General features: G+C 44.7%; 1 protein-coding gene across 2 annotated transcripts in view; it reads left to right on the forward strand.

Moving 5' to 3' along the window:
• The window catches only part of MTHFD1 (methylenetetrahydrofolate dehydrogenase, cyclohydrolase and formyltetrahydrofolate synthetase 1), a 62,374-nt gene that overhangs the window by 37,521 nt on the left and 11,569 nt on the right, over positions 1 to 13,284 (forward strand). Inside the window, exons 14-22 of one of the 2 annotated variants that reach the window (XM_001924329.5) lie at positions 16 to 123; positions 265 to 339; positions 3,471 to 3,573; positions 5,891 to 5,967; positions 6,585 to 6,725; positions 8,532 to 8,600; positions 8,890 to 9,001; positions 9,086 to 9,225; positions 12,072 to 12,113. In XM_001924329.5, the coding sequence (XP_001924364.2) occupies positions 16 to 123; positions 265 to 339; positions 3,471 to 3,573; positions 5,891 to 5,967; positions 6,585 to 6,725; positions 8,532 to 8,600; positions 8,890 to 9,001; positions 9,086 to 9,225; positions 12,072 to 12,113 (867 nt within the window). Of the gene's footprint in view, positions 1 to 15; positions 124 to 264; positions 340 to 3,470; positions 3,574 to 5,890; positions 5,968 to 6,584; positions 6,726 to 8,531; positions 8,601 to 8,889; positions 9,226 to 12,071; positions 12,114 to 13,284 lie in introns of both variants that reach the window. The other variant, XM_021099913.1, reaches the window with a different exon arrangement.

Raw genomic sequence — 13,284 nt, forward strand, 5'->3', positions numbered from 1 at the left:
TCTGCCCTTTTGTAGTTTAATCTCCACCTCACTGGTGACATCCATGCCATCACCGCAGCTAATAACCTTGTTGCTGCAGCCATCGATGCCCGGATGTTCCATGAACAGACCCAGACAGACAAGGTAGGCTGCTGACGCCCCGCCAAGCACTTTGGAAAGGTTTGAAGGCCTCAAATTAATGCTGAGCCCTCGGGTGCCAGTAATGCAGAGAGCAGGCAGTGGTGTTCCTCTCATGGAAAATCCCTTTTCCTCCTTTTCTTTAAGGCTCTCTTTAATCGTTTGGTGCCATCAGTAAATGGAGTGAGAAAGTTCTCTGATATCCAACTCCGGAGGCTGTGGGTAAGCTCTTCCCTTCTTCATTGTTGATACTGTGTGAAATTGGATAATTGGTAAAGAGATGACAGTCTCCTTAGAGTAACCTGTTCTGGATCCAGTTCATCCGTGATCATACTTAGAAGGTCATGATAGGCAAAGCAAAGATTGATGGTAGAGGTTATTTCTCATGTATCTATGAACTTTTAGTGGTTAGTCCTGGAATAGAGAGAGCACTGACAACCTGCTCTCAGCTAAGAAGAATGACACTTCCATCATAGCATGGTTGTAGAATTCAAGATGTCAGCGTGGCAGCATAGAAGCTTATGGAGTTTGTGTACTTACTATTCCCAGCATCAGGACTTTAATCAAGAACGGTTACTTCTGTTATTTTATTTGAACCTCTATTATAAATGTGTAGTTAGTAAACATACACTATATCACATGACCCAGAAATTCCACTCCTAGCTGTGTACCCAAGAGAAATTCAAACTTGTGATCATACAAAAAACATGAATTTTTTTACCAGCTCTATAGTAATCTTCAAAATCCAGAAACAACCTAAATGTCTTTCAGTGGATGAATGGATAAACAAACTGGTATATCCATGCAATAAAAAGGAATGAATGAGAGTTCCCTCTGTGGCACAGTGGGTTAAGAATCCGACTGCAGTAGCTCAGGTCCTTGTGGAGATGCCGGTTCGATCCCTGGCCTGGTGCAATGGGTTAAAGGATCTTAATGGATCCAGCATAGGTTGCAGCTGTGGCTTGGATTCAGTCCCAGGCCCAGGAACTTCCATATGCTATGGGTACAGCCATTAAAAAATAAATAAAGGGATGAATGAACTGTTGATACACGCAACAACTTGAATGAATCTCAAAGACATTTATGTTGCATGAAGGAAGCCAGTCTCAAATGGTTGCATACTGTATGACATTCTCAAAAGACAAAACTGCAATAGTGGAGACAGATCAGTGGGTGCCAGAAGTTACGGACTGGGGAAGGGTGTGACTTTAAAGGGGTAGTACAAGGGAGTTTTAAAAATAAAATTAAAAAATACAGAGTTCCTGTCGTGGCTCAGCGAAAACGAATCTGACTAGTATCCATGAGGATGCACGTTTGATCCCTGGCCTAGCTCAGTGGGTTAAGGATCCGGTGTTACCATGAGCTGTGGTGTAGGTCACAGACGTGGCTTGGATCCCACGTTGCTGTGACTGTGGCATAGGCCAGCGGCTACAGCTCCCATTAGACCCCGGTCAGGGAACTTCTATATGCCACATAGGAACTTCCATATGAACTTCTATTACAAAAATAGAGTTATTAAACATACACTATATCATATGACCCAGAAATTCAAAAAAACAAAAGCAAAAAAAAAAAAAAAAAACCCACACAAAAATACATTCTTGTGTTAATTTTACATATGAAAAAATGGTATATATCTATAAATATTCTTTAGACCGCCTGGCAGTCAATAAATAGTATGTGCTGGCTCGTTATCAATAGTACTTATACTCACCTTATTTTTAATGTTTTTGCCACTTTATATTTTGATGCTATTAAGAGTAGTACACGAAACTCCCCTTTACCCAGATGCAGTAGTTGTTTTTTGCTTTACAGTTCTGTCACTATTTTTATATATTTATTTTCTGGACTTGAGGCAAAGTGGCTTTTACACAGTTTGATATTTCTTAGCTTCTCTTGTTTTCACCACTCCCTCCCCCTATCCTATGCATAAGGTAAATCAGCTGTTACACTGTTTTATAAAAGAATTGTGCTCTGCAAGGCAGCAAGTGCCATGGAAAGATCAGACAACTTCTAATCTTAACTTTGCTGGTGGAACTTTCTGTCAGATGTGGAGAGGGGCTAGACTAAATGTTTAAATGTTCCTTTAAGAAGCTTTAGGCTATGAAATCTAGGGACTTGTCCATGGCCACAGCACCCCTCACCAGGTTGGAACTAGAATGTCAGTTTCCTGGTTCCTGGTCCCCGAGCATCCTCTCTTGCACTGTTATCAGTCTGTCCTGGGTGCTCAGTCAAGAGTGGGTTCTCGGGAGTTCCTGTTGCGGCTCAGTGGTTAACGAATCTGACTAGCATCCATGAGGACACAGGTTCGATCCCTGGCCTTGCTCAGTGGGTTAAGAACCCGGCTTTGCCATGAGCTGTGGTGTTGATTGCAGACATGGCTCAAATCCTGCATGGCTGTGGCTGTGCCTGTGGCTGTGGCCAGCAGCTATAGCCCTGATTAGACCCCTAGCGTAGGAAACCTCCACATACCACAGGTGCAGCCCTAGGAAAAAAAAAAAGGAGTGGGTTCTTAGCAGCACATCCTCAGTTTAACGACTGAGGGTTTTACTGCCTTCTGTATACAGTGGCATGTTACAGGCTTGTGAGGGTATTTGGCAAGCCCGAGGGCACAAAGTCCTGGTAGCACAGGAAGGGGACTATGGGAGGATAGGGCTTGCTGGGGCCACTCAGATCTACCATGAGTTGTAAGAGAGTTCATTTTACAGGCATTTTCTGTTTCTGTTTGGATATGACCATGGTACACATTGTAGATAAACAAATTTCCAAGTTTTATGAGGAAGAAGAGAATAACCCTCTGTGCCTTTTGGAACAGTAAGAGGGCAGTGAAAGAACAGAGCTACTTAAAAAGCATAAATTATGTTAGAGCAACGTCTCTTTTCTTCCTTTGCCTTAAAAGGACTACTTATCCTTTTAAATGTATTCAGAAAGTCATCCCACTGTTTTTTTAAAAGCATGTGAATGTGATTTACATTGATTTTTATTGATTGATATTTATGTGTGCTCTTGCAAATTTTGCGTTTGAATTGGACTTCTCAATTGTTTGAAAAAGCTCTGCATATCTCTTCAATATATATGCATGTGGTGAGTTAGGTGAAACACTTTTTGGTCACTGCGCTTACATAAGGCTCTGGTTTAGGAAAATGCCTCTGGTACTCAGTGATCGAGACATGTTAACTACACCCTTATACATGTGTGAGAGGGAAGTAAAGATTTAGCCAAAGGGATCATAGTTTTCCCTTCTGAACTATATTTCCAGGGGGAGAGGGGACCTACCTGGAGATAGGGATTAAAATTTTTTTAATCTGCTTTTGTTTTGTCTTACTTTTGTTTTAATTTTCCTTCCTCTTCAGAGACTAGGCATTGAAAAGACTGACCCTACCACACTGACAGATGAAGAGATAAACAGATTTGCAAGATTGGACATTGATCCAGAAACTATAACTTGGCAAAGAGGTACCAGAACAGTGTGCATAGCCCATTTGTTTGGTTATACTGCATGCCCCATGCCCTCCTTACGAGCTGGTAAAGATGGGAGTTCCTCTTGTGGCAGAGCAGAAACAAATCTGACTAGTATCCATGAGGATGTGGGCTGGATCCCTGGCCTTGCTCAGTGGGTTGGGGATCCAGCGTTGCGATGAGCTGTGGTGTATGTTGCAGACGCGGCTCGGATCCTGTGTTGCTGTAGCTGTGGTGTAGGCCGGCAGCAATAGCTCCAATTCGACCCCTAGCCTGGGAACCTCCATATGCTGCAGGTGTGGCCCTAAAAGGCCAAAAAAAGCTGGTAAAATGGGAGATCCAGAGTTCACGTGTGGTGTTTTCATTGTTAAGGTCTAAGTAACACGGCAGCTTACTCATTTTTCTGGTCACCCTGTCTTTAATTCCTGTATATTAATGGTATATGAGCATCATCTTCTGACCCTTGGCCAGAAAAATGAATAAGTTGCCATGTCTCCTTTTTAGCTGCAATCAAACCTCCTTTTGTTCGGTTAGTTGGACACTTTGCTGGCTCTCTGGGTTGACTGGCGTGAGGATTGTTTTAAGGAAGTTCATGCATAAACCAAAAACAGCATTTTGCACGTTTCATCTTATGCAGAAAGTTTTGGTGTCATGAAGTAGAGAAGTAATATTTAATCACGTCTTGAATCATGTTGCCCTTTATTCTTAGAATTCTTGTCTAGCAAAGGTGACTGGATTTCTCTTGTAGCTCTGGAGCTTGCCTACTCCTTTTTACCTCATTTTGTTAAACCCGTGTCGCAAAGTAGGTAGCCTTCAAGGTTTAAACATTTAGCAAATTGGTGAGTGAGTTGCCTGGTTTCACTGCCATATGTTGCTTTTCTCTGTGCAGACCTAGCATGGCTTAGAATTTTATTTTGTACCAACCGTGCATCCATCTAAACCCCATCACTGCTAAGAAGGAATTTTCATCCAGGTGCTTGGAATACAACTAACAACCACTTTATTGACAGTTTTTTGATTGCCATTAGCTCAGTAACTGTGCTAGCTAATGGCATTTTTAAGACAACTCAGTGCCTAAAACCACATTGATATTTCTCTTCCTTTGCATCAATGGCTTTAGTATAAATGGTATAATATTTTATGAGGAAGAAGCTAAAGATCCATTTTGAAGATCTCATTCACTTTTTTTGTGTGTAATCCATGCCTTCTAAGAAAGTAGAAGCAGACAGGGGAAAAAATGCATCATACTCATTGCCTGGCTATTTTATACACAGAAATTAGGTGCAAGGAACCTGACACTGTTTTGTTTGAAAAATAAGAGTAGTGTCAAGCAACTCATTACATCCTTCATTTATCAAATTGGGTATGTGTGTATCTCCAAGTGCTGTACAAGACGCTGCTTTTAGTGTTTAAATTACTACAGTGTTTATGGAAAATAATTTGCATGTTATCAGGTACCTTAAAAATGCCTCCCCTCTCTGACCCACTGTAAAAGTATATGAACTGGTTTGCTGTTGTTCATTATGTGTTTTGTTGTTATTTTTAGCATGTCATATAAAAACCAAAATTGGGAATTACACTGAAATATTCATGATAGTTAGACCTAGGAGGTGAGATTAAGATTAGTTAGTAGGGGAGTTCCCTGGTGACCTAGAGGGTTGGGGATCCAGCATTGTCACTGCTATGGCTCAGATGCAGTCCCTGGCCTAGGAACTTCCATGTGCCATTGGTGTGGCCAAAAAAAAAAAAAAAAAAGCTTAGTTACTAGGTTGAAGTTTGCCATGTTTGCCATTGGTAAGCAATTCGATAGATGTTCTGTCATCAGAAAGGAAATTATTTCTTCTAAGTGTGCTAGAGAAAAGAGGAGGTCTGTTACTCAGCCCGCTTCAAAAGGCATCGCCCTTGCCCTGTGTTTATGGCCTTTGTCTATCTCAGGGTCGTAGAAAGTCTGTGACTCATCCCACAGGAAAGCACAAACCTTGGCCTTGGGAAAAACTGTGGAATGCTCTATTTTTCATGAAATACGGAATATGCTTTGAAATAGAGTCCAGATTTTCAGTTAATTATCTAGGCACTCTACAGTCCTGCAGTTCTTACATATTAATGGTATATGAACATCATTTCTAAACTTGGACCCATATTCTAGCTGTACCATTAATTTTGAAATCCAGTATTACAGTCACTAAGTTCGACTTGTTGCTTTAAAAATTCTGCTGGTTCCTTTAACTTTATGGTCCTTTTCCCTTTCTGCTGTCTCTCCCCTCTCTTCCCTCTCTACCGTATCTTTCTTCTGGCTCCTCCTTTTCTCCTGCAGTGTTGGATACCAATGATAGATTCCTGAGGAAGATCACAATTGGACAGGCTCCCACGGAGAAGGGGCACTCACGGACGGTAACTCTCTGTCCCTTTCTACATCAGTTAGTTCATATACTAGCTCCTTGCAGCTTTATGCTCCTCCGTCTCCTCCCAGGCGATCGATACTGCCAGGTGTTGTTCTGCCTTCTCCCTTTTAAAATGGGAGCGAGTAGGTGTGTGGTATTGAGCACTCCTGACAGCTTTTGCAGTAAATCCCATGTGTCACCTGTGTGTTTTTCCCCCAGCATTTTTTTTCCTGGAGGTGGAGAGCCCCAAGTGAATATCATTGCACATAAATTGATAAAAATTGCTTCTTTTCTGTGGCCATTTTGCAGTATGTCTCTTCTGTGTAAAAGCTTCCATGTTAGTCCCTGGTGTGTTAAGGAAGCCATAATTGCATGGTTACAGGCCACCTTCACAGGGACAGTTGGTCCTTCTAAAACATTTATTTGTAAAAATTGACTAGTCAAGGTCTTAGAATAGTTAATTACAAATTTTTGCCATTGGAAGGTTATCAAGGTCTCTGTGTGCTATTCTTTTTCCTTCCTTTTAAGCTATATGTTTACTAAACCCGGGATGCCAGCAAGGATTGCGTTTGCACCCACGCTTCTGGTTTAACAGTTTTCCCTGTTGCGTCTCTTCCCTGCCAACAGGCGCAGTTTGATATCTCTGTGGCAAGTGAAATCATGGCTGTCCTGGCTCTCACCAGTTCTCTAGAAGACATGAGAGAGAGACTGAGCAAAATGGTGGTGGCATCCAGCAAGAAAGGGGAGCCCATCAGTGCTGAAGATCTGGTGGGTACCCGGGCACTCCAGACTCGGTGACCCATCTGTGTCTGTTGTCCTTGAGTCTCTCAGTGGTTACTGATAACAAAAATTATGCCATACTTCAGATGCTGCAATTAACTAATAGATGTATATGCTCTTTCTACTTAAAAGATAGTTATGAAATTTGTAAAAAGTACTTCATACCACATGATGGGTGGTCTGCTCTAGGAATAGACCACAGGTTTCAGGTGGTTTGAGCAATACCTCCAACCTGTGAGTATTTCTGAGAGCAGATGTCTGACTTGGGTTTCAGAGAGTGTCAAGAGTCTGAGTGAGACCCTTAGAGCTGATCCTGGGGTCACGCCTCGGCCCCTCCCTGCACAGAGGCCTCTTGTCATGAGGCTCTTGGGCACCACATCCACGCTGTTGACCACACTGAGAACACCTCAGCCAGTTCTTCTAAGGGTCCTGCCAGGCTGGTTGTCCACTTTAGAAGCATTTCTGAATTGTCTACGTGGTAACAAGTGTGAAGTTGGGATCATCTTACAGATTTTTGAAAAGCCTGTCTGGGTGCATGTACAGCACAATGGTTGGCCTGTGATCCTGCGATTAGCAGTTTGTCAGATGAATTTAGAAGAGTGGAGAGGGGGGATATTTATTTCCTGTTGGTTTTTGTGTGTGTGTGTCTTTTTATTTTATTTATTTATTTTTTTTTAAGGGCTGCACCTGTGGCATATGGAAGTTCCCAGGCTAGGGGTCAAATCAGAACTACAGCTATCAGCCTATGCTACAGCCATAGCAATGCTGGAACCAAGCAGCATCTGTGACCTATGCTACAGCTCACGGCAATGCTGGATTCTTAACCCACTGAGCAAGGCCAGGGATCGAACCTACATCCTCATGGATACTAGTCAGGTTTATTACTGCTGAGCCACAATGGGAACTCTTATTTCGTGTTTTCATCATCAATGTATGTAAGAAAGGAAATTGGTTTAAAATTTCACACACAAACCAGAAACCTAGAGACTCGTTAAATTGAATATAAGTAGACATAGCTTCATCTTGCTTTGATAACTGTGTTCACCTATGGTTGAATGGCTTAGGAGAGGGACCGGATATATAAGAGTTGGTATTGAACTTCTGGGTAAATTTTCCATGTAAGGTACAGGCGACACATACTGAATTTGGTTTATAGCCATTTCTGCCCAGACACCAAAGTTACATATAATTCAGTACTCTAGGACTTAGCATTTCCATGCTATACATTAGTCTGCAGTGGCTTCCCCACATCGATCAGCCACAGAGCTTGATTAAGAGGCTTGTTTCCGGGGTTGTGTACTTTTCCAGAATTTACATGTGAATGACTGTCATTTTCCTTCTCTGTTCTCCCTTGAGATCATTGGTAACTGCATAGTATATCCAGAAAAATAAGCAAACAGATTCCGTCGTGGGCAGGGTAACGAATCCGACTAGAACATGAGGTTGCGGTTGGTCTGCCTTGCTCAGTGGTTAACGATCCGGTTGCCGGAGCTGTGGTGTAGATGCAGACGCGGCTCGATCCCGGTGTGGCTCTGGCGTAGGGGGCTACAGCTCCGATTGGACTCGCCTGGAACTCCATATGGGAGCCCAAAAAAAAAACAACAACAACAACGAAAAAAAAAAAAAAAAAAGAAAAAAAAATAAGCAAACAAATGCATGGATGATCTAGTTTAGGTAAAAGTACTGATTGCTCCAAGATGGCTAAAAAGGAGAGACCTAAGAATGTTGAATTTTGGCTTCAAAAGATTGCTTTTTTGCTGGTGGGACTCACCCCTTCATGCCTTTGTTTCATAGGGTGTGAGCGGAGCGTTGACGGTACTTATGAAGGACGCCATCAAGCCCAACCTCATGCAGACATTAGAGGTGAGGAGAGTGACTCTGCCTTCCTGGACTGGTCCCCTGCCTTCAGAGCAGGGTGGCTGTAAAGCCCACTCTTCTCAGGCAGTCAGACCTCCTCTCCTCGCTCATCTTTCTGCCCATCCCTTCTCCCAGTTGTGACTGGGACCTTACTGAAATAGAAAAGAGGTGGCTTCGTACGTTCCCCTGGGGAGTCTTTTTCTCTTGGGCTCCAGCTAACTTTGGGCCCCTTGATCGTGTGGTCCTTTTTGAAGCAGGCTTGGCAGCTTCGCTCATCATGTCTTGATGTCCGCAGGGCACCCCAGTGTTCGTTCATGCCGGGCCGTTTGCCAACATCGCACACGGAAATTCGTCCATCATTGCAGACCGGATTGCACTCAAGCTTGTTGGTCCTGAAGGGTTTGTAGGCGAGTGCTTTTGCCACATCAGTGGTTGGCTTTTTCTTGGAACGTCAAGGGCGTTGATTTTTACAGCTGATTTTCTCTTTACAGTGACCGAAGCAGGATTCGGAGCAGACATCGGAATGGAAAAGTTCTTTAACATCAAGTGCCGGTATTCAGGTCTCCGCCCTCACGTGGTGGTGCTTGTTGCCACTGTCAGGGCTCTGAAAATGCACGGAGGCGGCCCCACGGTGAGGATCAGGGGTTGGAACAGTCCGATTCTCTCAGAACTGTCCCGAAGGCTCAAGGGAAGCTGAGCGACTTGCGCCCGTCTGTTGGTTAAGTCGCCCTGACCCTCAGGACTCTGGGTGCCAAAAGCCGCGGGGTTCACACCGCTCTTGTGCCGGCCGCCACATCCCTCACAGGCAGCGCCAGCTCGCGGCGTTTTAAGAGGGCCGAGATCAGCTGCATGGCCCACCTTTCCGAGGAAAGCATCTGATGATATCTAACCCCCTCCAGGACATGCTTGGCTATACTTCTAAACTCTTTTCTCTTCAGACTGGTTCTTTTAAAATCTGTGCCCCATGGAGTTCCCGTCATGGCACAGTGGTTAACGAATCCGACTAGGAACCATGAGGTTGCGGGTTCCATCCCTGGCCTCACTCAGTGGATTAACGATCCGGTGTTGCTGTGAGCTGTGGTGTAGGTTGCAGACTCGGCTTGGATCCAGTGCTGCTGTGGCTGTGGCGTAGGCCGGTGGCTACAGCTCTGATTGGACCCCTAGCCTGGGAACCTCCATATGCCGCAGGTGCAGCCCTAGAAAAGGGAAAAAGACAAAAACAAAACAAAACAACATTATCCCCATTCTAGTAAAAAAAAAAAAAAAAAAAAAAAAAAACCCATAAGCCATAGAAGCATCCAGCAAATATTTTCTAAAAAATAAATAAATAAATAAAATCTGAGCCCCATTACCCTCTAAATGGTGGCCTTGGCAGCCAACCAGCCAAACCACTTAGTGGAAATAGAGGTCAGCCCTTATTGGGAGGTGTGTGCTGGGCAGGGCCACTGACAGCCTGGAGTGGGGGTGAGGGGTGGAGGGAGGGGGACAGGTGTGCTGAGCACAGGTTATCTTCCGCTCCAACCGGAACTTTGTGCTTTCTGCATTCTCACGACTTAGAGATGGTATTTTATTTTCTGTTATTTTAGTACCTTTTCTTCAGCGCTTGTGTGAAGACATGGTACTCTTTTTCAGAAATCAGTTGAAGAAGTATTAAATGTCTAACCTCCAGGAGCTGGTCTTGTAACCTGAAAAATAAGATCTCCCTCACCTATGGAAGAAAATCACGGTTTCTTAGTGTAGTGATCAGGGCTTTTCCTAATAGAGTAGTTCTCAAGAATATTGGTCTCAGAACTTAAGGGTCTGAAAGAGCTTTTGTTTAGCTGAGTTATGTCTGCTGATATATACTATATTAGAAATTAAATGTTAACATAAATAGGAATTCCCGTCATGGCTCAGTGGGTTATGACCCTGACTAGTATCCATGAGGACTCAGATTTGATCCCTGGCCTTGCTCAGTGGATTAAGGGTCTAGCATTGCCATGAGCTGTGGTGTAGGTCGCAGATGCAGCTTGGATCCCAAGTTGCTGTGGCTGTGGTGTAGGCCAGCAAGCTGCAGGTCTTATTCAACCCCTAGCCTGGGAACATCCATGTGCTGTGGATGCGGCCCTAGAAAGCAAAAAACAAACAAACCAAAAAAACCACCCATAAATATTAATTAAACATTAACATATATAACTTTTTTTAAAAAGTAAAAAAGTGACTATATTTTCCAAAACAACATTTAGGCATTGTACAGTTTTCAGAGCTCTTCAGTATCTGGCTTAATTGAAGGCTGCTGTTTTCTCATTTTCAGCATTTGATCTGTTGTGATATCACTTGTCATGTAATCTTTGGAAAAGCCCACTGTATACTCAATGAAAACTGAGAGTGAAAAGAGCCGTAATTTCTTAGAATTCTCATTGGAAACAGCCTTGACCTCTTGGACCCCGTGAAAGGGTTAGGTTCCCCACTCAGGGGAGAACCACGGTGTTGACAGCCCAGCACGCCTCTCCTAACCCAGGACACCCCTTTGTGCCAGGAGCGCAGGACCGACTTTCTTGTTCTTCCTGCTCGTAGCCAACACTCCTGTCTCTCGCACCTCCTCGCTCACCCTCACGCCATTGCGCCTCTTTTCTTCTCTCCTCCTGATCTCATGGTCTGAAAATTACTGCGGGCCCGTTACAGGCAGCACGGAGAGGAGGGCTTTACCCACAGCCCGGTGGGGCAGCCACGTGAGGCCCCTGCTCCCTGCCCCGCCTCTCCGTGGCCCCTTTTGGAGTTGGAGCGCTGTGGTGTCTCTGAGGAGAGGAGCCGAGCAAGTGGAAGGCTTCTTGATCGCTCTCCATTGTTCACAGCGGGGTCCCCAGAGTTGGCACCTTCCCCCACAGGCACTTCCCCATTGGATGCAGTGGGGGGCTGACCCACCAGGTACCTCTGCAGTAGTGAACACCTGTAGAGGAAGAAAATCCTTGTGTGTTGTTTCTCTCTTGTTTGTGTTGCTTATGCGCCCCAGTTCAGCTCCACGAAGGCATGGGCTGGCTTTGCAGGCCAGCTCATGAACCCCATTGCAAGGCGCATCTCACCCCCCATGGCTGATGTCTCAGAGTGGATAGTGCAGGGCTCCCGGCTGCCTCTTTCCCTACGCTCACCTTTACTTCTGCCCCCAGTGCTGTGTGCTTCAGTCGCTGGGGTTAGTGCTCCACTAGGAACACAGCCTTTCCCCTGCCCACCTGGTAATCCATCCTGTCTCACTTCTTTAACCCAGGCCCCGAAGGTCTCCCACTCTATTCAAGAGCAATCATTTTTGTTCTGTGCTGTAGTATTGGTCTTAAGCCCTAAATCCTTAGGGCAGGACACATCCTTTTACTGCTGTGTATCTCCCCCCGCCCCACACCGCGAGCATGCAGCTTCTGGCCTTTAACGTGACAAAGCACCGTTTTAAGCTGAAACCCAAGTGTCAGTAGAGAATGCTTCTGACTTTGCTTCTTTTCCTTCCAGGTTACTGCTGGACTTCCTCTTCCCAAGGCTTACATAGAGGAGGTAACCTCAGTCACTTCTAATTACTTGCCCTAGCCTGGCTCATATAGAAATGAGTGGGTCTCCCCGATAGCCCAGGGTGGCTCCTAGGAGCAAAGGGTGCTCACAGGCCTGCAGTGTGCTGAAGAACTGGATTAAATGAAACAGGGAAGAAATGCCTCATAAAACAATCGCCCACATAGGATGTCAGTAAAACCAGTCCCCTTGACCAGTGGTTGGTTTTCAACCAGGAGCAGTTCCCCTCACCCTGGGACATCTGGCCGTGTCTAGAGACATCTTTTCTTGTTACAGCTGGAGGTGGGGAGCGCTACTGGCATCCAGTAGGTAGGGCCAGGGGCGCTACAGGGCATAGGACACCCCCTCCTACGAAGAAATATTTGGCCCAAAGTCAGTAGTGCTGAGGGTGGGAAACCCTGCCTTAAGCTAATGGGCGTTTCCTTGTCTTCCCTGCATTGATTGGCTGATTCCAAAGTCCCATTCAAATCAGAAGCAAGGAGGGACCTTTTTTTGCAATGCTTTTTCTTCAAATTTAAATCTACATTAAAGGACCAAGATATGGTCCTGGTTATTTTTCTAGGCAAATTTTTCGTAAGCCTATTTGGTTTATAACATCAGGCAGGAGCTCAAAGGATCGTGAGCATGAACCTTTTCATAGTTATATCATTTACTGTCAAAGAAATATCTCCAGTGCCAGTTTGGGGTGGTCACGTGAGACAGAGGCCAGCATGAGAGATGGTCAGATCAGCTGCTATCATTGTTGACAGTTTTCTGCCTTTTTGGGAGGCTTTTAAATTGTCAAGCAGTACAGGGTCACTTTTCATCCCCCCAGTGAAATGATTCAAAAGCAGCTAGAAAAGAGTTGCCGGTTCCTTGAGTCTGCCTGTCTCCTGAGCTGTGATTCGCCTTTTATGGTCATTTGTCTGATTCACGCGTAGGAGGGGAATTCACAGTTCTGGCCCTCCTGCCACCCCACAGCCTTTCCTGTGTCTAATTAGAGTGACTGCCCCTAACTGGCCCAGCTGGTGTCTTCATTTAAGAAAGTCTACTTATTTAAAACTGTTCTCAGTCAGTCTAACATATTAATTGGTTTTCATGTGACTAGAGGTAAGGAATTAGCTGTGCTCTTTAGAAGATCAACTAAATTCTAGTCTCGGTTTTCAATTCCTAAAGGGAA

Source organism: Sus scrofa, chromosome 7 (assembly GCF_000003025.6).
Source record: "Sus scrofa isolate TJ Tabasco breed Duroc chromosome 7, Sscrofa11.1, whole genome shotgun sequence".
In the NCBI taxonomy this organism is placed as follows: Eukaryota; Metazoa; Chordata; class Mammalia; order Artiodactyla; family Suidae; genus Sus; species Sus scrofa.